The sequence below is a fragment of the Barbatula barbatula genome, assembly GCF_947034865.1.
Source record: "Barbatula barbatula genome assembly, chromosome: 18".
Taxonomy (NCBI): domain Eukaryota; kingdom Metazoa; phylum Chordata; class Actinopteri; order Cypriniformes; family Nemacheilidae; genus Barbatula; species Barbatula barbatula.
Genome location: NC_136781.1, coordinates 620,606 through 648,525, shown reverse-complemented (window position 1 = coordinate 648,525; position 27,920 = coordinate 620,606). Strand labels below are relative to the sequence as shown.

The 27,920-nt window shown below is 38.8% G+C and overlaps 1 protein-coding gene across 1 annotated transcript; it reads right to left on the bottom strand.

Annotated features, from left to right (window-relative positions):
• Positions 1-333: 333 nt before the first annotated feature.
• pigg (phosphatidylinositol glycan anchor biosynthesis class G (EMM blood group)) lies at positions 334-27,509 on the bottom strand (the record flags this gene model as incomplete). Its single annotated transcript, XM_079479413.1, has 9 exons — positions 27,175-27,509; positions 26,389-26,594; positions 21,372-21,581; positions 21,092-21,280; positions 12,149-12,287; positions 7,794-8,006; positions 4,983-5,200; positions 601-885; positions 334-342 (listed from the first exon to the last, which is right to left on the bottom strand). The coding sequence occupies exons 1-9, from the start codon at positions 27,335-27,337 to the stop codon at positions 334-336; spliced, it is 1,632 nt and encodes a 543-aa protein (XP_079335539.1). The 5' UTR covers positions 27,338-27,509.
• Between the last annotated feature and the right edge of the window lie 411 nt (positions 27,510-27,920).

Here is a 27,920-nt window from a genome sequence, read left to right as displayed (position 1 = left end):
GTCAAAATGATTTGCTGTAAAGGGCTCTCTGGAGTTTATTCTTAAGGCCATTGCACATTGAGTCCGAAATGATAAATATAGGAAGTCTAGTACATATATGTAGCACTGTACAGCCCTGGTTATCCATTTACATGTATTCATTTGGCAGACCTTTCTATCCAAAGCGACTTACATTTTATTGTACTATACATTTTTTTCTTTTAGGTATGTGCAATACCCGGGATCGTATCCATGACCTTGGCGTTGCTAGCGGAAAGCATATCCCTGCTCATCCCTTATAATTTTAATAAAAGCAAAGTTCTTATATGTAATAAAACAAAATAAATGATATCCTCACATACTCTTTAACAAAAATTTCAAAACACAATTTATAGGGCAAATGGGGTTTACAGCCCAGCTGGAATCTGATCAACCGCATGTCATCCAGAAGCTTAACTTATAGTGAACACAGCCAGAAACATTGGCTTAAGAGTGTAATGATGTTTGCGCTGAACGGGATAAGACCTCAACCAAGACCCGATTCAAAAGAGCACCTGCTGTTTAAAGAAAAAACTTTGATACGTTTCAGAAGTGAAGCATGACACCACAAGCTCATCTTACCTTAGTAGGGGTCTTACTGCTGGTGGGCATCCTCCTTGCCGCCATGGCAACCAGAGCACACATCAGGGCGGAGGAGAGGACGATAAGGGTGAACACTAGGACCCAGGGGAGACTGCAGAGGTAACAGAGACCACCGGCAGAGGTGCAGATGAGCACGTGCAGGGCGGAGCCCAGCAGACACAGCAGGTAGAAGGGCAGCGAGAACAAAGACGCCGCCAACGGGATGTTCACCACTGCGTCTCTGCTCAAGGCCTCCGGCATTGCCAACAGCAGTAAGATCAGAACCTGCAGAGATTCAAATCAGAGTTTTCCAAACCACCATCTTTAAACCGGCGTGTGTTTACACCAGATAATAAAATCACGTTCATCAGTTTCACGAGGATCTAGTGTTCTGGAAAAGATGGTCTACAAGAAAATGCTTTTTCACCCAAAACCCTGACATTGACATGCAGCCAAAAAGTGAACCAGAGATTTCTGAAAAAAGAAGATGGAGATTTAAAAGGACCGTCAAACGCTGGCTTTGAAACTCTCATCCGGTCCCCGTACGCTTCACTCTCTCGTGAGTACCTTAATTGATGTTTCTCTACGGGACGTCACGCTTGAGCCAATATTTGAAAAGTAACATGAAAAACAAAACTTCCTAAACTTTACTGTCAGAACTTGAGCTCGGGGTCAGAAACAGTCCTGTTAGTATTCGAGACTGCCGATCATCTGTGATAAAACCTTTTCGGAGTGAAAAGTGCATGCGCATTATTCCACACCTGAGACGTATAACTAACTCCATTTTTTTATCTTCTCTCTTTTAACCGTTCAATTCCAAATATCCTTCTGAGAACATCTGGTGAAAAGACCCGCTGAATCTCGTGCAGGCAGGATCGTCTTTGACTGTGGTGGTGTATTTTTGCGCACATCTATTTTGACCTTCATCGAACGATGTTTCTCGTTGTGCTGCCTGCTGCGTCACCGTTCTTTGCTAACCTTCTGGATGAAACAGCAGAAATAAATCAATACGGACAGTTACAAACTCTCTAACAACACCGCCAGATATCTTCATTAAATCTTCATTAATATCTTCCTATATAAAAGTCTTGTTAATTTCAAAGGATTATAGCATTTTTAATAACAAACTTCCGCTGAAATATCCCCAGCAGTCTCCTCAAGAGAATGAGTCTTTTTTTTACTATTTTTCTCTTTGCAGGTATATTATACAGGTTCATTTTTAAAGTTAAAGCATTAAAGCAAAAGCAGAATAGACGCTGCGTCCGAATTCGCATACTATGACAGTGCGTACTGATTTCAATGAATTACGCAACTATCAACCCTTAAAAGAGTATGTGTGGTGGTAGTATGAATAGATTTCGGACGTACTGCATCCACCATGTTCTATTGTCATGTGACCCGTATGCTCTTTGACGTATTAACATCAACCTGTAGGCGTCGATACAAACATAATTTATTCACCAGAAATCCATGAATCTGTATATACATTTAAAAAAAACGGACACCCGCTTTGACGTTTTCCGCTAGTCCCTTTTGTAAAGAGCGTAGTGAGGTTTGGACATACTACTCATGATGTTTTCGCTTACTATATAGTATGGAAGTAGGCGATTCTGGACGCACGGAAGGAATTAGTCCATTAAAAAAGATGCCTAAATGGTTGGACAGAGTGATGCCGTAGACGAACCATTTCTGGTTCCACTCAGAATCATTCAGTCAAAGATTCTTTAAAGAACCGTTTCTTATATTTTTATAATCCAAAACCAAAAGGACCTTCTATGATGTGCAAAGGTTCTTCGGATGTTAATGGAACTACTTAGACAGAAAACGTTCTTCTATGGCATCGTGAAGCACTGTAGATGACGCTCTGTGAAGACAACAATCCAATGAATTCTCAACAGTAAAACAACTAGGTACTGCTATACAATAATCTGATTCGATCTAAAATACACGGACATTATAAAAGCAAAATGTGTTGCAATAAAAGACAGCTTCATATTTTAATTTCCGACCCAAGGCTTATTTCAACAGAGAGAAAGCTCCTCAGGTGTGAGACTCTTGTGGGATGTTCAGGAGAGTGTGTATTGTTAATAATTTGGAGTCGTCCCTCAGGGGACACACAGAAACAGAACAGCCGACGGAGTCTAAATGAGGTTCTTTCATGCAGTTCACCTCAAGAGAAAAAGCACTTCACCAAAAAACCTGCTACCTAAAAATACTACAGCAAACCAGCTAGGAAGAGCGTTTCAAGAGCGGTCATACTTTTCATTAAATAATGAAACAGTTCAGCTCAACACTTTTTGGACAATTACTCCCTTATGTGTTTGTATTTTTTTCCATATTTTAGAACAATGAACTCATGGAAATTACAAATGAAACAAAGGGAACCATTGAATTATGTTAAAATAAACATAAATGAAAATGTGTTATATTTGATCATGTTACCTTTTGACTAGAATCTGCAGAAATGTTTTCTTGTCGTTTTGTCAAGCAGCTTCTCGAGGTCTCACCCCAAGATGCTTTATAAACAATATTAAAGGAGTTCCCATCCGTTCTGTGCTCTCATTGGCCGCTCCCTCTTCATTATTCGTTTTATTAAAGCCACAATATGTGCATTTGGAGCGCTAGATGGTGCACTTTTGGAAACGGCAACAAAAGGCGAAGCTAAATGACACAAATGTTATGTAGGAGAGTAGAATTATGGGACATGTAGTTATCTGTGGAGATCGCCCATCATGTTCACGGACGAGGTAATGAATGAATTTATTTGATGTCATCGTGGCTTTATCATGATTGTTTGCTAAATTATATTTTTGTCAACTAAACTAATTTCTGACATTCAAGCGTACACTTTCAGATTAAAAGTCTTTTAAAACAACAAGAAACGTTTGTATATCCTAAATCTTTTGACCAGTTGTGTCCATGAGCCAGAATGAGACGTGAGATGCAGCATACTGGAAAATATCTTGGATGAGTTTAGACCAGCACGATGATCAACTTTCATTTCTCTTTTGCTGTTTTTAGGAGAGGAAACACATGATAACGCTGTACATCCCAGGTGTGACGGACTGATGGATGAGATAACCTTGACTGATATTCTGTGTGCATTTAAGTCAAGCGTCCCGTCCCGACACAGTCCAACAGTTGTATCTGCAAAAGTGCAATCAATAATGGAAGTACCGCAGTCAATCAATACAACATCCAGCCAAATAAGGTCTTAAGGACACGGAGACCACTGGGACGAGGAACATGAGAATGTCATAAAGTCTGAGGTCAGTTGAGATGGAGGTTTTATAATCAGAGTCACTACAACACCTCACATTAGAAGTGGATATAAATGCAATACACATGACACCTTTACGGAAGAGGAAACCTTAACAGGTTTCAAGGACCTGGTGGGAATTGTGCGGCGCCAAATCTCTCCGACCGGCACGTAGTCTGGATGCGTTGTGTGCCGTGAGGGCTGGCGAGATCTTGATTGTGAATGTGAGGGAAGAGAAAGACTAATTAAACTCTTAATGAGTTGGCAGAGAGAGTCAGTCCTTCAAGCCCACACATCCATAAGACCTCTGAACTCACATCATGTCTCCTTATTACCAGCCGAGGATAAAGAACAAAATACAGACCTCAGTCAGAACAGACCCTCTTATTTCAATTAACACACACGCACGCACGCACAACCAGACTTGGATCGAAGCAATAACTCGTTCAATAAGAAATGTGTTTACCGCCACAAATTTTTAAACGGTTAACATATAAACAGATTGGAACTGACAGGAACCGGTAAAGCAGCTTAAAGGCATAAATGTTGAAATTTATTGTCAAAGGATTTATAGTGTTTTTAGTAAATGATTGTGTGTGTGTGTGTTTGTTTGTTGTTCCTAAGTGCGTTTGTGTATGTGTATGTTTTTGTGTGTCTGTTTGTATGTTGTGTGTACGTGTGTTTATGTGTGTGTTTAGCTTTCCTGTATCTCAGTGTTAAGAGCATTGTGTTAACAACACAAGGTTGTGTGTTGGATCCCAGGGGATTGCATGATCTATGTATAAATGTGTAGGATAATGCAATGTAAGTTCCTTTGGATAAAAGCGTCTGCCAAATGCCTAAATGTAAATGTGTTTGTATGTGCGTATGTGTGTTTGTGTGTGTACGTAAGTGTGTGTGTGTGTGTTTCTTCGTGTGTCCGTAATTTGTGTGTGCATATGTGTGTCTGTTTTCTTTGTTGTGTGTACGTGCGTATGTTTCTGCCTGTGTACGTATGTGTGTACGTATGTGTGTTTCTGCGTGTTTATGTATGTTTGTGCGTGTGTGTGCGTGCGCGTGTGTGTGTGCGCGTGTGTGTGTGTGTGTGCGCGCGTATGTGTTTGTGTGTCCGCGTGTGTCTCACCTGTAGAACGAGTATCATGCCAATGATCATGGAGTACATGTCATATTTGCCCAGTTGTTTGCTGAGGGCTGAACTCATGGCCTTCAGAGCCTCCAGATACTGTTTGAGAACCTTCTTGCCCATGTTACCCAGAACCTCTGAGGTGTTTCCATCAATGTAGAGCTTCATCCAGCTGCCGTGAGACTTCTCCGCCACTCGAAACAGCTCGTAACCGTCCTCTGTGAGAGGGGAAATAAACAAAACACACATATTCAATATTTCATGGGTTTCAGTAGAGAGCCCTTAAGTTTCACATTAGCCCTTAAGAATGTTCTTTGACACTATGTTTTTGGTGCATTGGTTACTATTGACAAAGCCATGGTTTAACTATAGCAACCAGGTTTTACCTTTGGTTTTTAACAAAAAAAGCTTTTCAATACCAGGGTAATTTGTGGTAAACATGGTTTTAGTACATGACATCATTCTCTTTTTAGACTGGCGTCATGAGACTTTTTCATTTTGTTTAAAGTAGTAAAAACACAACTCTTGAGTTTTTCTTAATCTATTTAAGTAAATAAGAAAGCTAAAAATATATATATGGTAGTCTCACCTTCTACGCTATAGAAGTTTACACAAGTATGACAACTACCCGCAAATGTGAGAAAGGTCCATTCATGCATACTTCAAAAAAACTACACTAGAAACAGCACAACTTACCAGCACTTGTGCTATGTTATTTTATTTTATGTACACCGTTTAGATGATGAATACTATGTGCATTGAGATGCAGACACGCACACACGCTGCTCTGGGTCATGCGAAACCTGCTGAATGTTTAACAACAACTTTGTTTTTATCCGCCTGCAATCTGTGTCTGTCTGTGTAAGCAGTAGAGATAAACCGAGACGTGAGATCACGTGAAGCACAGGGCAGAAAATGGAGATAAATGGGACAATACCAACATATTAGCGGTTAAAACAGAACATTAAAGACGTTTGAACATGAATGAATCCTCATGAATGTCTTCTCACAATAATAATGGAGTCTGTGATTAATCCATTACATCATTAAGCTGAATGAGTTCATTAATCCATGTCGTCTGTTATGCGGTGCTGTGACAGTGAAACGTGGAAATATCACAGGTGTAAACGCTAATAGCCGCCGCCATAAGAGCAATGATACTCATAGAGAAACACAGACAGTGTGCCCTTGTTTCTCTTTAAGAATCACAGGTATCTGCCTAATGAACAGATAGATAGCAGAAAGACAAACAGAAAGACAGACAGACAGATGGATATACAGGCAGACAGACAGATGGATAAATGCATATAAAGACAGACGGACAGATGGATATACAGGCAGACAGACAGATGGATATACAGGCAGACAGACGGATAGACAGGCAGATAGACAAAGACAGACAGACAGATAGATGGCAGACAGATGGATAAATGCATATAAAGACAGACGGACAGATGGATATACAGGCAGACAGACAGATGGATATACAGGCAGACAGACGGATAGACAGGCAGATAGACAAAGACAGACAGACAGATAGATGGCAGACAGATGGATAAATGCATATAAAGACAGACAGACAGATGGATATACAGACAGACAGATGGATAGACAGGCAGATAGACAAAGACAGACAGATAGATGGATATACAGACAGACAGATGGATAGACAGGCAGATAGACAAAGACAGACAGACAGATAGATGGCAGACAGATGGATAAATGCATTTAAAGAAAGACAGACAGATAGATGGCAGACAGATGGATAAATGCATATAAAGACAGACAGACAGATGGATATACAGGCAGATAGACAAAGACAGACAGACAGATAGATGGCAGACAGATGGATAAATGCATTTAAAGAAAGACAGACAGATAGATGGCAGACAGATGGATAAATGCATATAAAGACAGACAGACAGATGGATATACAGGCAGACAGACGGATATACAGGCAGATAGACAAAGACAGACAGACAGATAGATGGCAGACAGATGGATAAATGCATATAAAGACAGACAGACAGATGGATATACAGGCAGACAGACGGATATACAGGCAGATAGACAAAGACAGACAGACAGATGGCAGACAGATGGATAAATGCATTTAAAGACAGACAGACAGATAGATGGCAGACAGATGGATAAATGCATTTAGACAGACAGAGAGAGAGGCAGACAAACAGAAAGGCAGACAGATGGATAGACAGAAAGATAAGTAGGTAGACAAACAGAGAGATAGACAGATTGTTGAATGTATAGAAGAGCAGACAGACAGAGAGTGAGGCAGGCAGACAGATAGAAAGACAGTGTGTCAGTTTGTTGTCTGCAGCGTGTCATAAAGACAGATGTCTTGTCTTCTTACTGTCATGTGACAATAATGCAGAACGTCACTCTGTAAGACTGCAGTGCTACACCTTCTTCACACACTGCTCATGATGTACAGAGTACATACTGCTCAGTATGCAGCAAACAGAGAGAGAGAGAGAGAGAAGAGCAGGTGAGGAACTGTGGTTTTGTGCTGAATCTGAATGATAAGCAGGAGATCTCTCACTCTGCTGTCAGGAAACAGGACAAATCATCATTTCATTGACAGGTCGCTCAATCTTTCGTCCTCTGCTTCATTAGACTGCAAAACAATGATGAAGCGTTCTCAACATCTTAATGACAAAGACACGAGGAGCAGCCGAGTAAAGCATGTTCCTGTGTTGGTCTCCAAATCAGAAAGTGTTAACCATAACTCGCTGGCAAATTGGCTGGCAAAGAAACAAAAAAGGCCCTAGCAGGGGTATGAGGAGAACTGACCCTTGTGAAAGGTCGGATTGTTGTCCTGCAGGAGACAGCTGAGCTGATGTCCATTAAGCTGAAGGAACCGTAGCTGATTTCTGAGCGACAGATCCTCAAACACGGCTGGAATCAAACGGCCCACGCTGTTCTTAGAGATGGGTAACCCCAGACCCAGGGCAAGGGTGGGCGTCAGATCCACCTGCTCCAGAACACTCGGCTCCTCAAAGCCACCTGCAAGAGCCAGACACACATGACATGAATCACAGCAAGATCATACAAACCTTCAAGATTATCAAAGTCAGTTATGGAGGTCCGGCAAGCGCCTCACGAGAGACCCGCCCCAGAGAGTCGGAAGACTTTACTCGTTTTAATACGGCTTTACCGGAAGAGCGGCCATATTGAGCGTTGCATTACTCGCCATGCATTGTAACGGCAGTAGAAGAAAGAGAGAAAGAAAGAAAGAAAGACGATGATGTCACCATCAATATGAATGAGTAAGAGATCACAAAAAAGAGATCACACAGGAGAGAGAGAGCGAGAGAGCGAGAGAGCGAGAGAGCGAGAGAGCGAGAGAGCGAGAGAGCGAGAGAGCGAGAGAGCGAGAGAGAGAGAGAGAGAGAGAGAGAGAGAGAGAGAGAGAGAGAGAGAGAGAGAGAGAGAGAGAGAGAGAGAGAGAGAGAGAGAGGTCCACATGGGCAAAATACCTTATAAATCGTACAGAACAATATTTATTTTGAATGTAAAAATGCTGTTAGTTTTCTATGATGTTTAGATTTAGGTGTATGGGATAAAATATACAGTTTGTAGAGTATAATAATAATTACACCTATAGAGATAATAAACCAGACGTGTGTGTGTGCGTCACAATCTATTCCAAACTTGAGTCCATATAGATGAATGCATTATGAAACTGAGGAATAAATGAACGAATGCTTTAGACGCCGATGAATCAGCGGATCATTTCTAACTACTGGGGCGTAAAATCGTCCAGCGACTCACTGCAGAAATCCTCTAACACAATCACACGTTCACGAATATTTGGCATTTGATGCACTGTGGGCAACGGTGAGATTCCATGAAAGTCAGCCAGATAAGAAAGTTAAAACTGAAGATTTCTGCTGAGGCAGTCGAGACTCAAAAAAGCCTCTTTTTCTGCAGACACTGTATGACTGAAACTGAGCAACATACAGTCACTGAAACACTTCAGTTGAGCTATATCATGACTTTAAAGGAGTAGTTCACCATCAAATTTAAATGTCATGATAATTCACTAAACCACATGTCACACAAGCCGTCGTGTGTTTGAGAACAAAATGTAGGTTCTTCTCCATGATTTAAACAGGGGTCTGCACCAAATGTACTATTGCAAGAAATATATTTACTGTATGTTAAAAAAGTATTAAATTGTTTAGTTTTCTTGGAAAATGACCAAATGCTTTGCTAGACCAGGGGTTCTCAAAGTGGGGTCCCCTAGCGGTCGCATTGCGAAAAACGATTTCTTGCAGCTTTTTCTCTTACTCCATACTCTGGAAACACGCAAAAAACATTTGCAACATTATTGACTTACTAATAAATAAGCAACAAATCATAAATGTCTGTTGTATTTAAATCGTCGATGTCTTGTTATGCATTTAAAAGTGTCATTATCATGTCACATGGCAGAGCGCTCCTGCTCTCTCCGTTCCCTCACAAACAAGCGTTTCCAGAGAGAAGAGAGAATCTGCATAGGACGAATATAACCCCTTTCAAATAGACATGGTATAGCTAATATGGCTTAAAGTCACTGAGACAGGATCAAGATTTTTATACAGCGATAGTATCATTTGACATTTCATAAAAGAGCATAATCCATACGCTGATATTCATTTAATTTGTGTTGTATATTTTCAGATGTGCCTTTTTACATTAATATTGTTAAAGAAGTTACGCAGCTATGCCACTTTTATATTAAGGCCGTTTCTGCCACTGAATAAAAAAAATGTCAAGCGTTATCGCAACTTTTTGTCTCTCAGTTCTGACTGCGTTTCACCGCAGTTCACACTTCATAACACCCAATTTTCATATCGCACTGCTGATGTCCTTATTGCGAGCTTATGTCACGTAATTCTAAAAACAAAAATACTGACTTGATTTGATTAAAAGAAAAAGAAGGAAAGCTATTGTCAATTATCACTACACCCCGCCAACGTAAAAGGATAATAATAGCTCATAAAATAATTGTATTATAATCACAGGATTTTATCCACGTGTTCATTTTAACAGTAAGCGTCTGTTGTGAAGCACTGTTTGCTTAAATGACATAAATAAATACAAGCCCATCATATTTCCTTTTGAATTCATTTTTAAATATTGAATTGTCAATGTTTTGTGTCTTTATTCGATTGCCACAGTGTATGATAAAACATTTGTTTCATGAATCATAAATACTAAAACGAAACACTGATATGATTGTGACATAGCACAACAAGCTGTCAAATCACTTTGTCATCATTTACTCACTCTCAACTTGTTCCAAACCCGTATGAGTTTATTTCTTCTGCACAAGAAGATATTTTGAAGAACGAAAACATTTTAACATAATTGAACTTCCATGTGGACCAGACACAGTTTGATTCCCCATATTGTTCAAAATATCCTGTTTTGTGTACATCAGAAGAAATAAACTCATACAGGTTTGGCACAAATTGAGGAAAAAATAAATAATGACGGTAAATGATGGAAGAATTTTCATTTGGGGTGAATCATCTCTTTATTGTAATGAATAATCTTATCATTATAATCTTCATCATTTAATGTTTGAGTTTGAAAGAGCTATATGTCTTGTTACTGTTGATTTATGAAAGCTTTTAAGATAAACTACTTAACGTGTAAATGATGACACACTGTTTGCAAGTATAAGTGAAATTAATGTGATTTAAGATGTGTTTCTGTTCCATAAAACAGGTTTGAAGCTCTTCAAATTGTAGTTACCATAAACTTAATCACTGTTTTTGTTCATAAATAGCTTTATGGTCCCCAAACGGTTTTCAGTCCCTGACCCCCAAAATAACCAGGGGAGGTGGGTTTTCAATGTATTCAAACATTGCGCACATGCACTTAATAGGTCTATTCAAATAATTTGATAAAGGGTATTTTGTGCTGAAAATTAAACGCATCTTATGGTTTAACTCGGCGCTGCAGATTGACTTGCGGCACTCACAGTAACCTAATGCGATTGCTAAAGTGATATTGACACCTCCAGGGGTCACGAGCGAAGGGGAGGAAATTCCAAAGGTTTTATTTTTTACTTAAAAATATTAGTTATGTTATTTAACATATCTTATATGTTTTGTTGTTATTGATGAAATACGGTATACATATTAATGAAAAAAATATATTTCTGGTAATCATCTTGCAACCCCCCGGGGGTCCCGACCGCTTCTTTTGGAGCCCTTGCGCTAGACAACACCCTGATTTATCAGCTGGTGTCGTGAAGAGCCGTTTCAAGCTGTGATTTTAAAACGTTAAAGTGCATTATATGCATAAGAAGCCTGGAAAGCTTTCCTCAAAAGCCTCAATTTGTTTTCAGATGAAGTAAACACACGGACATGTGACATATGTGTGAATTATCATGAACTTTTCATTTTAAATTGAACTAATTTAACTTAAACACAAAGCCACAAAATATATGTCTGTTATTATATGAAAAGTGTCAACACTGCAGATGTAAAAGATGTGCATTAAACATCTCTTGGATATGACTTAAAACACATTATCTCCCAAACAGATGTCTGTATAGTTTGCATATTCTAAGAATATCTGATTTAAAAATGTTTAATTTTGCTGCACGGTGTGTTGAGTTATCTCTACTGAGAAGTCTCGCTTTGCTTAAATGATGCTTTTCCGTTTCTGCAGTGTATGGGCACGGTAAAACCCTGGTGAAATAAGAGACGCGCTCTAACAATCTGTTTTAAAGCTGCATAGAGATTAGAAAACATCCGCAGAGTTCAGACACACCGGCACACCGTCTGGGATGTTATTTATAAACATGTTTACTGTGTGCAAAGCTCTTCTACGGGAGCCAAAACCGTATTAGAGTCAAAATAACGGAATACAGCTTCACGTCTGGCCAATATACAGCAGTGACCCTAAGAGAGACATCAAATATACAAGGCAAGCTTAAAATGACTCCAGTTCAAACCGAGCAAGTTTGCCGTTGGACAATCAATAAACTATCTGCTCATTTTTCCCTCTTGAACTTCAAACAGACTCGTATAACCTTTATATTTGGAGCAGGAATGTAGCTAACCTTTACTTCATGACGCTTTAAAATAATGTAATTTATTGCCCCCAAATGAGTCACGTAAGCTCACCCGGGACCACCGGAGGCTCACCTTTCCTCCTGAAGGCGGGGCTAATGAGCACGAGGGGCGTGTTGATTTCTGGCTCTGATGATCCGCCGTGACTGCCGGTTTCAGTCATGCCGTGATCTCCACACAACACCAGCAGGTTTGGCAACGTGCCTTCAGATTCCTGCAACGCACAGAACGTGTACGGTACATCAGTTACGTTCACACAAGATTCACAAACCAGAGAGCGCAATGACAGAAGAGCTCAAGCTCTTATATACCAAAGCTGACACGCTCGTTTAAAACTCAGCTTCACTTTTTGTAGACAGAAACATAAGTGTTAAAAACATATTTATTTCTTTCGTTACAAAACAACTCAATTAAATTGGTTGACTTGGACTGAATAGCAAAGTAAAGTGGCTCAGAATAGAAGTGAAATCCTGAAATACTACATAAAATAAGGTAAAAATCTCACGATGAGAGGTCGTAAGAAGCTGTTTGATGAAGAAGACAGCAGATTTCATTCATTTTGAATTATTTCTACTAAAGTTTCATTTCAGTTACGATTTCGTGAGTTTACAGCAAAAATGTGAAAGACAAATGAGTGACCCTTAAATATGTGCTAAGAATTCATTTAGATGTCAGAAGTTAAGGTTTTGATCTAGTATATACTTTGCACAGCGTATAACTTTTATGTGAAAAGGTGATTCCAGAAAGCAAACAAACAAAATATCCCTCATGAAGACACTCATATTTGTGTTCGATTTGACTCAATTCAGAGCTCTGATGTGTTTGTATGATGAATATAAACTGTATATAAGTGTGTGTGAGATCCTCTTCACTGGAGCAGATCACTGCGGATTTAAAGCTGAGCCGTCGACACACCTCTCTCTCTCTCTCTGTGTCATCAGGGACACGGGGACGATCGAGTCGGTTTCACATCAAAGAGATTCTCAGTGTGTTGGGCCGCTTGAATCCCTGAGCGTTCAGCACAAGCCGTGTCTCACACGCTAACAAGAGTCCCCTCACACCGAGCGAACGTTCATCTCTACAGGATTCTGCTCATACAGCTGACTTTACACAAACAATAGTGAAAGAGGACTAATGCACCAAATCAATACTGTTCATAAAGATTAGGACCGCAACATTTATCAGAATTATAAGTGAGGATATAGAAATAATTTGATTTTTATACTTTAAAAAGTTGAAGAAAAATGTTGTCAAAGCAGAGAGACGTAAGCCGGGTTTACATCGCCGATGGTTTTATGCGCATTTTGAAGTTTCGAGTGGAAATGCCAACTTTCGAAATTAAAACCATTCATTCGCAAAAAAAAACCTCAAGCGAGCATAAAAACTTTTTTGCAAATGGTTTTTATTTTGAAAGTTGGCGTTTCCATCACTTGTTTCTAATACGAAACTTCAAAATGCGCAGTTAATACAAATAATGTGAGATGGAAATGCATTTCCCGAATAAACTCAGACGTAACGTGACAAAGCGGCTGTTACCGTTGATTGTTGTTGCGTCGCCTACTTATACTACGCCCTTAAACTATGTACTGTTTTTGTTATGGATAACTGTCATAAATGTCCAAATACAGCTCTTCCTTACATTAAAGTACTAATTCATTTCTTATTTTGTATGTAATGTAATTTTTACAGTATACTTAGATCTATTGATTTAGCGAAACATCTTTTATTGAATTTTATTAATGCAGTGTAGCGTCACTAAACTCCGCCCTCTCACGGTAAATTGTGGGTCATTTCAGCTGTTAAGCGTCCATGGATTCCCGCTCTGAATCAGAAACAGTAGACCGTTCAGGTACTTTGAGAATACTCATTTCAGCATACTATGCAAAAACGTGCGCAAATTAATACCTAAGGTTCAATTATTCAACAATTAATTTCATGTGATAATACGACATACACTGGACTGAAATGACCACAATACATCTAGACAATGATGATTTGAAATGAACATTTGGAGCGCTCTTTCATTTGTTCCACAGTTACATGTTTTCTATCACAGCATGAACATAAATATCACAATATTGCCGTACAGTCATTTGTGTTGTATAACAAACATCACAACATGTGAGAATCGAACATCAAACTCCTGATGTAGAAATAAACAACCAATGATGTATAATCTCAGATTCAAATATTCATGAGCTTGCAAATGACTCTCTCTCCTCTCGCCCGAGTTAATGTACGTCAATGACCGGCACCATGAACCAAAGCATTACAACCCGCCGTCGCCGCCTCACTCACAGGCTATTATCCGCACACACAGAGCTGAAAACAACAGTCTGTATTGACATGTGTGTTTTAAACACCACAAAGCAAAACAGGAATATGATCATTCTGTTATTGACCCAAGACTTGAGAGAAAAAGCTGAACTTTCCTTCCGGTCTGAACGCTGTTCTCTGAGCATCACCGTGATAAAAGGCTTAACCCAGCAGTCTAAAGTGGATTTCTGCAAACTGGTTTAACTGGTTAAGTTTGATGCTGTGCGCTCTCAAGCAGTTTCAGAACACTTGGATTCCAGCTGCGAGTTTGAAATATACTGCAGGAAAACCGCGGTATGGTGATGGATGAGTCTGCGGCTGTAAGACTGTGTTTTCACCCTCACGCTACAGGGGTTAAAATCTTTCAGCAGAAGGAAACGGAGTCAAGAGAAGAATATAAAGTGTGTTTTCTCTCGTCTTTATGAGGTGTTTTAACCGTTACCCCCCAGATACTTTCTTGTTACCGTAAAAAACTCATTCAGAATAGATTGCTTCCCCCTGTGACTCAATACTACAAAGCTTAAAGGGAAGCAAAACTTTGGAAAGCCAACCAGCTGGAAAATAATTCAAGCGAGCGCCGGGAGTAGTGTTGAAAAGCTCAGTCTCTGGATTCACGGTTTGTGGACTTAACAGACATGTTTGAGTTCTGCACAAAATAAGAGTCGTGTGAAAGCGTTAAAGGGACTACAGAAAAGTGAGTTTAAGAACAAGAAGCTAAAATAACACAAATGGAAAATATTTGACTTCCATTGGGGAAGAGTGTGGGACATTCTGAAATCATTGCGAGATTTAAATGTAGTGTAAGTATGAAGTAAAAAGTGTGTAAATTCTTAATGTAAATGCATCGGTCTGGTGTATTTTGAGAAAAAATATCTTGTTTACATAACTTGTGCTATAATAGTAAAAGAGTAAATGTTAGTGTACAATTGGGCACAAAAGTAAAAGTGGTGACCCTTTGATAAACTGCCTTTAATACAGACTTGTTATCAATTACAAAATTCCTTCCATTATGAAACTATATAATATATACATAAATACAATATATAATGCAATATATTACATAATATAATAATTTAAGTGCATCTATTTCTATTAAGTGTAAATTCTTAATTTAATATATTGTTTATATTTTTTTAACTCGATTTCCAAATCTATATTAAATGAATGTATATATTATTGATAGTTAATTTAGAGGAATATTACAATTTTCTCTAAGAGTATTGTCAGTCGTTGCACCCTGAAATCGACCTGTAACATAAAAGTGATTCACTTTAAAACGATGCTGCCTGTATGCCAACTGCCAAGAGGTGTGTTCGACTGCGCAGACAAAACCAACGTATCGCCAGAACCATTTAAAGCATCTGGAGCAGTCGGTTCTCACAGCAGTTTGTGACGTACACGGATCTGGGAAGAGCCGCTTTCAAGTAAAACCCCAGTTCACGGGTGCAGATCTTGCACCTGCGTTTGGTCTAAATGAAAATGGGTGACAAATGCTTTGACTAAACGACTTCGCATGCTAGCATAGAACGAGTCTGAAATCTGCTGCCAGATTGTTAAGCTCTTGTGTGTGACCAAAACGGTCGAAAACCTCCAAAAGAGGACGAGGGTGCAGTTCATAACTGACATAGTTTCTTCCTATAGAATCAGGCAAGAATAAGTAGATGCTTGTCATGTGGAGGTTGCATGCAAAACTGACTGTTCAAAAATCTGAGGGGGCGCATGCCAATTTATACCAATACAGTTTATTGACTAGACTTGCTTCGTTGTGACTTTTATGCTGGGAACGGTTAAAAATTCCAGATTACAACAAAAACTGTAAAACACAAGACTGAGAGAGAAAGAGAAAGAGAGAGAGAGCGAGAGCCCACAGGCTTCAGTTTGACGTTTGTTATAAACACAAAGTGATTCTTCACACACAGCAGCGGCAGCAGGGTTTATATATTCAGGTCGACGGCGAGGAGTCTCCTCTAGAGATCCTTTAATACGGGTTTGATTCAATTAAACAAGAGTCAAATAAATCACAGAAACACTTCAAACAAAGAGCTCAACACAAATTGAGAGAAACAGACGTTTGTCATGACTTCATATAGTGTTGTGATAAGTCTTCGCATCCACTGTCAGGTTAAAGAAATCTATTATCAGTGTCTGTGAAAATATGATATAAAGTGATGCAGTTCAACTACAGCACAAGAGTGACTGAAAGTGACTGAAATCACACAGTACCATAATACCTCGGTGTATAAAGCCCACGGTGCGATATTTATTGCAATATTTCAAATGACAAATGATGACTTTGATAAGCGTCCTATTTCCATCTTTTTCTCATCATAACTGTTGCTTTAAATGACCCATCTCACCCTTTATAAAATAATTGCACCAGATGGACATTGCCAGTCGGTATGTTCTGTGGGTTCAATCCATAACCTTCCGAGTTGCCGATCCAATGTTCCACCCATTGAGCTGTAACTTAAAACTAAGATACTATTGAATAAACTTAAATTCATTATGACCTTTTCCCCAATGCAGACTGTGAATTACGTCCTTACGCACATAAGCGAAGAATTTACCCATGATGCTTTGGGGCTGGATATAGTGTCTCAAAATCAGAGAATGTTTAGTTTTTCATTCAATTTCATTTTATTTCGACATCATCTTGCCCAAAGGTGATTTTGTTCAGGTAATAAATGGTGTCCTTACATCAAGTAAGAATAAAGCACGACAACTTTCTTCTCCTTCAAAACAAGCAAACAACAGATTTGCATGTCATTATACAGCACAGACACAAAAAACCCAGCGTGGGTGAATTTATAAAAGCATGGCCCATTTCACGTCTCAAACCTCGTCTTCAGAGAAGGAAAATGACGTCCAGGAAAATGAGGACAAGAAATAAAAGCGTAACATTGTTTTGGGATTCTCTGAAGTGTTGTAATTTATACGCTGTGCATACGTTCGAGTGGGAAGCTCACAGTATAAAACACAGAACACAGCGTCAAGGTCCAGTGAAACAACCCTGAAGACCAGCAGAAACCCAAGAGAGGGCCAGAAGCGTTTCTATAGTGTGGAAATCACTTCATTTGAGGATCATTTGGGAGCGCAGAGACAAAGAAATGGAGGAATTGTTCTGTCTGAGGAGAAAAATGATGCGTTCGTCTTTAAGGGCGAGAGACGAATGCATCAGAGGAGAGAGAGATGTAGATGTAGCACAGAAACTACAGACGCATGTGAAAACCACTTCTGCACCGCAGAGATCTTTTGAATCTTTGTCATTTCTATTAAATGTTAATGACATTAAATAGAGAGCAAATGTGGGTCTCAGATATTTATCCGGAGAAAAAGACTTCGAAACAACTAAACTCATTTGATTCTCTTTTTATTTGTCCTACAGCAATATTACTAATGCTGCGTTCGCACCAAACGTGAACAATGGCGTTCCTCGCTCATTCTTTCTCGCGGGAAAAGTTCTCACATAAAAATTTTCACATAAGTAACGTGAGCTGACAAATATCTTCAATTTGCAGGGAAGACGAGATTGACGTCTCGCACCGCCTGCTGTGCGCTCGTGTCTATTCACTTCTTTGCATTGACTTAGTATTTTATTTCACGCGTTTGGTGTGAATCCCCCATAAGACTAACTTGATTCTCAATATAAACACAACGGAGAACTCCATCAAAATTCCTGGGAAATAAAAGATCGACAACTTTTTCTTCCGGGAGCTAAAAAGACACCGAGACGTTGTGTGATAATTTCTGATGAGTAATCTGACAACTAGAGGTCTTCACTGAGGTCCCGGGACTGGGTCAAGGTCGGGTCCAAATCCGATTACTTCGGGTGCCGGGTCTATTTAATTTTTGTAACTTAGTTTCAACTGGTTAAATGAGGTGAAAAGACAACACGAGCAAGCTCAGTCAGCAGCAGCGGTCACTGTCAGGACGACTCGTTCGGGTGATTCAGAGTCGACTCCTTTTTCATTTTAAGTTACTCTTTTAGATCCAACTTGCAGGAAAAATAATAATAACAGAACAAAAGATGTTGTATAAGCACTTCCGCATTTGCGTTTTGCCGTAGTTTCTACAACCGGACACTGAGGGTCGTGCGGAGCAGCGGATATTAAGTCACTGATATGAGACAAACACAAGAGAGACGAGAGACGGGACTTTAGCTTAAATAGGAGTTTCTCTGGATTTGCACATTCTTGGGAACATTTGGGATCATGTAAGTACACAACTGCATGAAATATATCACACTGTGCAAGTGATTTTTTGATATTTCATTTCAAAATTCTTCCATATTGTTAATTATAAATATCTCAATATTTTTTACTTTGTTTTTACCCCGATGTCCTCACAGTGCACATTTTATGATAAAACATAAGTCATTCTATGACTATGTGTTACCCAATGGCACCATTTTGTGAATAACCTACAGAACAAGAGAGAATAAATCTTTGATATGATTCAAGACAATGGGTGTGTTTCTCTAGTCCTCTCTCTCACAGATCTCATGTGCTGATATAATACTGGACATCAGGCCTGTGCTGGGGATGTGTAAGTGGGACAGAGATGTCAGGAATCTGTGCTCATGACCCGTGATCGAAAGCGACGCATGGCTGGATTTCTCATATAGATCCTTTCAATTGTCCAGATTATTGTGGTCTGGTTATCCGCTGTAACCTCAAGTTTACCACACACTCATATTAACACAAATGAGATTTTCATACCATTTTTGGTATGCTGGGTAACTGAAGGTAAAGGGATGGTGGAAAGTTGTAAAAAAGCACCTTGCATTGGGAATATTGTGATTTGTCAAAACATAATTTCATTACTTTCATTCGTTTAAGGTGAACTGTCCCTGAGCACAGATCAGACATGTGCAGACTTATAAAGGTCGTTGACACTTGGGAGCTCTTGTATACAAAGATTTGTTGTTAAATAATGCGTTTAATACATTTTTTAAATCTTTTTACAGGCATATCACAATCTTTAAACAGAGTTTACCATGTTTTAGTGAAGGTCTGTGTATCATTTACGGAGTGAATTTACTTGGTAATTCATTCACAATATGTACACATTTATTCCTAATCTTATCACTAATAAAATGCTGAAAACAGCTCTGTAACCATCTCTTGTCTTCTCCCACTTTTAATTGCGGATGACATTACATCAATCACATAAAAAACATATTTTTCATTTACAACGGTGTTTTGTAGTTTGCATCAGTGCGGTCAAAATTTCTATTGTTAAAAAGTTGTCAAATATTGGATGTTTAGCCACTTACGTTGTGCGTCGCTCCTGAACATTAACTTCTTTGATTTGATTGGTCGCTGCTCGGTTCTCTAAACAGTAACTGCCACCTTCTTACATTTAAAGCAACACTTTGTAGTTTTTTTAACCTTTAAAATAATGTCTCAAATTATTTCAGGGGTAGAAAAACTATTAACTGGACGAATTCTATTGCCACTGCTACATTTCTGCATTCGTCAGATTCTTGTGTATTGCACAACCCACGGGGAAGATTTGACAGCGAAATTACTGGTAACACACAATTGTGCATATCAACCACACGGGGAGCTGTCAACAAACGTTCTATAGTGTGGCTTTAATTGGCCACCTTATTTTGACATTGAGGTCCACTGCTAGACCACGGAGATGTAAAAAGGTTTGCAGCACCAAAATAGCTACAGATAGACTTTTGGGCATTTATTTAAAGATGAGTTAACACAAACAGTTTCTTACAGTATCATATTAATCTCGAGTGCCTATACAGTTGTACTGTATATTTGGTATCTTCTAAGAGTATTTAGCGAGCTGCTGGAGGCGTGGAGCGGAACTACAGCACGAACACACAATACATCATCTCATCGATTCACTAGAAGTTCTTGTTGTTTACATTGTGCAGACGTGTGACTCAGTTTGACTTACCGCGTGCGGTTCATGTCCGGCATCTTTTAACCATCTCCAAATCCAGCCTTATATACACCGTTTATATAACATTCATCACCCAAATGCAGTGCACAAACACACACAGAAAATGGATGTGTGGCGTGAGAAAAGAGTCTCACAAGAAAATGTGTGAGAGTTGGCAGCCCTGTACACATAATTGAGTTTCTGACCAATTTGTGACACATTTTTAAGGAAAAACATGTTTCTTGCAAATACATATCTAACCGTATTTAGAATAAAAAATCTTTGTTTTCAAAACTTATAGAGCATCATGAGAGAGAGAGAGATAATTCTGTAAGGTTGAAAGCAGCCAACTGGTCCTTTGGGAAAAGTTCAAGAATCGTATTTGGGTCAGAACTCTTAGCCCCTAAAAATACAGCGAGATTTCAGGAAAAAAACAAGAAAGGAAAATGAGAAGGAAAAAATCTACTTAAAACTCTTAAAAATGAAGGTTACAATGATGCCATAGAAGAACCATGTTTGGTTCCATAAAGAACCATTCAGCCAAAAGATCTTTAAAGAAATCGTCTATATCTTACTTTTGTGTTAATATGAAGAACCTATTATTCGCCCGAAGAACCTAATGTGAAACAGAAAGGTTCTTCAGATGTTAAAGGTACAGTTCTAGGGTGTACAGTTGCTAGGGTGTTCTGTTTGGTTGCTATGGCAATTTTCTACATTTGTCGGCCCCCTGGACCTTAAATGAGCCCTTCTAGCAACAGCTCTTTTACATAGTTTTACCATTTAAACACACACACACACCTTTGATATGAGGGCTGCGTGTATCTTCTTCATGCTGTCATCCATCTCCATGAGCTTTGGTCCAATCAGAGAGCTGTGCGGTCCACTGATGTGACCGATGTGGTCCAGGCCCAGATAGTGTAAGATGAGAATGTCCCAGTCGTCTCTTTTTAATGTGTCGTCCAAATGACGGGTGACGTTATTATCCACCTGAGACGAACACACACAGTGACAGGTGATCACAATCTGGCGATGATCAAACAGAACATCGTTTTATTTATTTTGGACTGAGTTTGCTCACCTCCGTGTAGTCGGACACGAAGAAGGATGTGGTGCCATCCTGTTCCATGAAGTGTTTGGGGAAGAGTCGGACCCAAGTGTCATCGCCATAAAAGATGATGCGTTTGCCAGCGTTCTTGGCCTGCCAGATGAGGTTATCCTCCAACAGAGCTGGAGAGTTCAGATTCATCACCACATCAATAAAACCTGGAATACTGCCGGTGGTCAGAGCCTACAAATACACAAATTCACTTACAAAACATGCAACAAATATTTTTCATATATTATATATTCACTTATTTTCATTTCGGATGGTTGGTTTTGAGCCTAACAGAAAACCTTTATATGAACATACACATTACATTTAAACTCTTATAAACAAAATATATAGAAAAGATGTTCAACATCAAACAGAGACACACAAATCACAGCATAACCAAAAATACAGCTACAGTGTAAGAAAACGTGCTCAACCTGTTGTTTCTTGTGTATAAAATCGTTCTCATCTCATGACGTGTAACGTTGAATGTGAATGTAAATGAACGGAAATGTTAAAATAGACCAGATGCTTCATCAGCTATTCTTGGAACAGCATCACAAATTTCAAACTCTTTGTAGTTTCACCAGGAGGAAAGAGAAACACAAAACCTCTTCCTCGTCCTGGTGGAAAACAAAATCTCCTCACTTACAAAACACAAGCTCATCTCTCAGGACCGCCATCATCCAATGATGCTGTGAATGAAAACTACACACGACACACACACAACACGATCCATGAGAACAGCCGTACTGTTTGCTGTGTGGGTTATAATGAGGATATAGATTACGTGTCTCACAACATCATTACTGTCATCACGCTTGTTTGTCAAAGACAATAAACACAGATCATTTGAGAGAGAGATGAGATTACAGTAAGCATGAGAAGATCTCTTATAAGACATATAGTGTTCAAATATGATAAGATATAAGAACTTATTATTTATTGAAACTACATCAACATCATGAAATGCTTTCTTGTTTTTTATAACTAACATTTCAATATTAGTTTTAGTTTCAGTTATTGGACCCCATTGGCTACCATAGTAAGAAAAATTACTTTTTTATTATATTGTAACTAAAGTAAGGTAATACTGGTCAAATGTACCATCACAACCCGTTCACTTTAAAGCATAGACCATAAAAATAAACTGCAGTCCAATTTAATATTATTTAAGCTAATCTAAGTGTGAAAACCAGTCTACCAAAATGTCAACAAATTAGTCAAAGGTTCTGGTAATCTTGCAAGTGAGAAGAAAACAGGCTAGAAGCTTTTCTATGACTTATAGCATTTTAATGGTGCCTTCAATTCACGTACTTGGCGGTTGTATTTGTGACACATAAAAGCTGACACCTTGATGAATCGTCATAATCGCAATCATCTATTAGACAATTAACCGTCATAACCGTCATTATATATGAGACAAATAACCGTCATTAATGATTTATTAGACAATTAATCGGCATTACAACAAAGATTTTTTTAGACAATTAACCGTCATAACCGCAATGATTTATTAGACAATTAACCGTCATAATCGCAATGGTTTATTAGACAATTAACCGTCATAATCGCAATGGTTTATTAGACAATTAATCGCCATTATATATGAGACAAATAACCGTCATAATCGCAATGGTTTATTAGACAATTAACCGTCATAATCGCAATGGTTTATTAGACAATTAATCGCCATTATATATGAGACAATTAACCATCATAATCGCAATGGTTTATTAGACAATTAATCGCCATTATATATATGAGACAATTAACCGTCATAATCGCAATGGTTTATTAGACAATTAATCGTCATAATCGACATTATATATATGAGACAATTAACCGTCATTACTGCAATGGTTTATTAGACAATTAACCGTCATAATCGCAATGGTTTATTAGACAATTAATCGCCATTATATATATGAGACAATTAACCGTCATAATCGACATTATATATGAGACAATTAACCGTCATTACCGCAATGATTTATTAGTCAATTAATCGTCAAAAGTACAATGATTTCTTAGATAATTATTTCCTAGTGAATGGAATTTCTAATGAGAAAAATAGTGGGCGTGACTTCCGCTATTTGATTGGATGTATAAAAAAGCTGTTGCATTTGAAATGTAACTGGCAGCAGACTGACAGTTGTAGGGGAGGAGTTAACGGATGCTCCGCCCAAGCCGTCTAACATACGTCATTTAAGATGGATAGTCATTACGGGACGGAAGTGCTTTTTCAGATTTTACTAAAGATTATGAGGGCACACGAATATTAAAAAAAGAGAACGACCCACATTGATAAACTATTTACAATAAAGGCAGCAATATTTCATGAAAAAATAGGCACTGTCATTTTTTATTTCACTGGGACTTTAAGAACCTAAGGGAACAAAAAGAACACAAAATTGAAGTCTGGCTCATATAAAGGTGGATTTTCTCTGGTCTCTCGGTTGAGTCGCTCTGTCAGCAGGATGAACAGAACGTCCGCTTTTCAACGGCTAATGGTTTCAGTCATGTCACATTTGCAATGAAACACGGGCGATTAGAGAACACCGGCTCTCCTCTGCAGGACGTTTCTGCTGCATTTCAGAGTTTGGCACGAGAAAACCTTGAAATCTGTTTGCGTGTCAACTGATGCTTCTAATACACAACACAGAGAGAGCTGAAGAGAAAAATCATCCTGTACTTCAGTCTGAACCTTCATCTTCATCTCATGTGTCACAAACATTCATTTGACATCATATGGGTTTGACGGATGTTTTTAACTAAAGTGATTTTGGGTAAAAAATGGTGTGCTAAACTTTACTTCATCGCACAAGTTCATACGTTTTCCATTTGGAAATCTCATCGTTGAAGAACAAACCCGAACCAAATCTAGAGCCCAGCTCAACAATACAATCGCACACATTTAAAAACCCTTTATCAAAGCTTGACACCTTACATAAGTCCCTCTGAACTCACATTTCCTTAAACAATCTAAGAACTTTGTACATAAATGTGTTTTTTCTTTAACAGCACGATTACCTCTAATATCCATTGAATACACATACAGGTAGACATGACCGCATGCTGTTATGTAATATGATAATGCTAAAAATCTATAAAACATTATACTAACATATATCTAGTAGTGGACAAATAAAACGTACATCTGTCCTGAGGTGAATGAAGATAAATCTCTCTAATGCTATTTATGATATCAAATAATATTCTGTATTATTTCGAGTTTGTTGTCAAGAGTTTTGCTGTCACATCATTAGGCACATGGTACAGTTTATGTATCCAACCATTTAAAAAAATGAAATCTTTATGGGAGAATTAAGATCTCTCTCTCTGTCCTAAAACTGATATATATATATATATATTTAATTGTTCATCTTGACTCATCTTGCAACTCTGGCTCACACACTACAGTTACACGTTTTACATAAGCAAACTATTTAGAGAATTAGCTTTTATTTAGTTGTACTTAATAATATTTCAACTTCAAAATCTTTATAGATATCACTCTTGGTGTGTGCATATCCTCTGATGTTTGTATCTCAGCATATTCTTATAACAGCAGGACAACATCTCGTTTCTCTTTTCCAACTTCCACAAGGCTTCATTTGAAACTCTTTTTCTCTGACACCCATTTCTTCTCCGTTTCCGCCTCCAGACAAGCTGAATTGCAGTTTGGAAATACATTAGTGACAACAGCCCACCGTTTAATCTGTCAGTCCACATAAAAAGTGACCCAGATGAGAGATTTCTCCAATGTTCAATACAAAATCCCTTTACCTCGCTGTACTAAATCTACAGCCCGAGCCCTGAGAGCAGACCTCTTATCTCTGCGGGAAAATAAGAAATGTTTACCTTCTTTAGCAGAAGCAAAACTTTTGGCTTCAAAAACACCTGTAAGAAGAACAGAAAAGGGTCTAAAGGAACCGGACCATTAAAGGAGATCAGACGTCTCACAGCTGAGAAACAAACCCACACAAACTCAAAACCATCACTTCTCTTGTGCTCTTTATGAAAAATCGCTGGGTGATTGTGTCATGTTGTTTTTAACAATCTTTGTACAGCTTTTCTACATCATCAATACGAAGGAAACTAAGGTGCAGCTTCTATAATTCATAATGAACCGGAAGGGCACGGTTTGTTCAATTTCAGTGAGTTTTACTCAAATCTAATTGTACATCGGTAAATAATTTCATCTCTCTACTGAATTTCCTTTTGTTATAATCGATAAAGTCACAACTCTTATACGCCTGCCTGCCCCACGGCCTCCATTATGACATCATGTTCAATGCCAACGTGTGAAAATCGATGACGAGAGCGTCTCTACGGCAACAAGAGCGGCACCGCTGTCTGACTCATGTTCTTAAAGAACTGGTGATGGGGCCACTTTGTCTGTTTTCATCCTGCACAAACACACACAGAGGAGCACGCCGGCGATGGTGTCAGACACAAGATGACGGGGTTAAACTCCTCCGAACGTTAACAAATAATAGAAGTGAGCTACATTCATGACACTTTGTCTGAAGGTTTCCTTAGATCAATTATATCCCCCCTCATGGAAATATAGAAGTGATGGGATCAACAGGAACAACACGAGGGTCCGACGCAACAAACTGTTTGTGTAATATATTCAGACACATGTGCTGCACTGTTGAGGATCCCCAGACGTGATTACAGTCAATCAGAAGGATGTCAGGTCTGGGTGTCTAATAAAGGTTTCTCCAGTGATTCAGTTGATTTGTTTCTTGACCTGAACAGCACAGATGACTGACTGATGTGTATCTGAGGTTTAGTTAGTCATGGTGTCACACAGGTAAAGAGATCACAGAGCCGGCCAGTGACTGGATGACAGCGGATGTGAATTAGGGATGGATCAAGACTGCCATCTGCTGGACACTCAGAGGAGAGTTTGACATAATACATTTGCTACATGTGCATCAATCTGTGCAGATTAGACACAAAACATGACCTTAAAGGGATTTGTGTGATGTACCTTTATTCGGGGCATGGTGACGGTGGGCGCTCTGGCTTTGGCGATGAAGCTGTGGGACGAGCCTTTCTCCACCAGGTGTCTGGTGTAGGGCATGAACCTGCGGCCATCAGAACCAAACACAAAATCTTCTCTCAGAGCATCAACCAACACGATCACAACCCGTCTGAACACCGGCCCGGGGGATTTACTGGAGTTTGTGCCACTTCCTGCAACACAAATAGTCAATATATATATATATATATATTCTATACACAATATTTTATATAGGCTGAATTCTGGTAAACTGGGACGTGTTTGTACGTCAAGATGACTACACAAATGTTTAACCTTCTGTGCGTATATTGTGTTAAATGTGTGTGTTGATTTATGATTGCATTCTGCACATGTGCTGTTGGTTGAAATGACAATAAAAGTGATTTGAATTAGAGACAAAGCAACACAACACGATACAAATATCTTCATTTCCAAGGGCACAGTTCAGATTTGAGCCGTCGAAAAATAATGTCGACAATTTGTGTGTATTACTATTTTTTAAATGAACATAAACGATACTTACTATTATAAACCAGCATGAATGACACATTCTATAATTTAATTAGAGACTTTAAGCCCAAGACATTAGTTATTAAAAAATACAAGAAAAGCAATATTAATAACAGCCCTTATAAATCAAGTCAAAGTCTGCTTTATTGTCCATTCTGCCTCATGTACAGTGAATACATATGGAGGATTACAATAACAACAATCACAACACAAATCTAATAATGTCTAAGAAGTCTCTGTTACCTGTAAGGGGTTCAGCGGGAAGATCCGATGCTTTGCTCTTGGAAGAAAGGGAAGATTTGACCGGAACAGGAAAGAATCCTCTGAGGAAGAGAGCGATGCTCAGAATCTCACACATGAGACAGAGTAAAGCAAACACAGATGAACTCAACCTCATGATGAACATTAATGACACTCTCACGACATAAACACTCGAGATCTCTCATTTAACTTCAAAATGACATCGTGTCGAAGATAAAACGACAAGACAGACAGAGAAACTCGATGAATGAAGCGTAGGATGGATTAAGTGTTTTGAAAGTCTTATTTCCGCGTTGTGACGTAGACGGCACTACGGCAGCTCGAGAGGATCAGCACGACCGTATCTCTACAACGCACGAAAATCCGACGCTGTTAATATTATTTGTATATGCGCGTTTGTATTTCGATATACATGTTAATGGGATTTTACGACTAAATCTGTGTTAATGTAGAGTGTATTATTATTTCAGTGTTATTATATAGAAATGCGCTTTGTAATACTTCCGCCTGTTCTGTTTTGAGCCTGTAGAGGGAGACAACGGACTGCAAACAAATGACAACGTTGACAGTATAAAGTCATTAAAACATGCAAATGTCCGCACTTTTTATCTAAATGACAGTTTTAGTCCTGAACGCAACACCAGATATTCTGATGGATTTAATGGGATATATTACAATGGGGAATCGTATTGGTATTAATGTAAACTGTAGTGTACGGGTGGGATGTA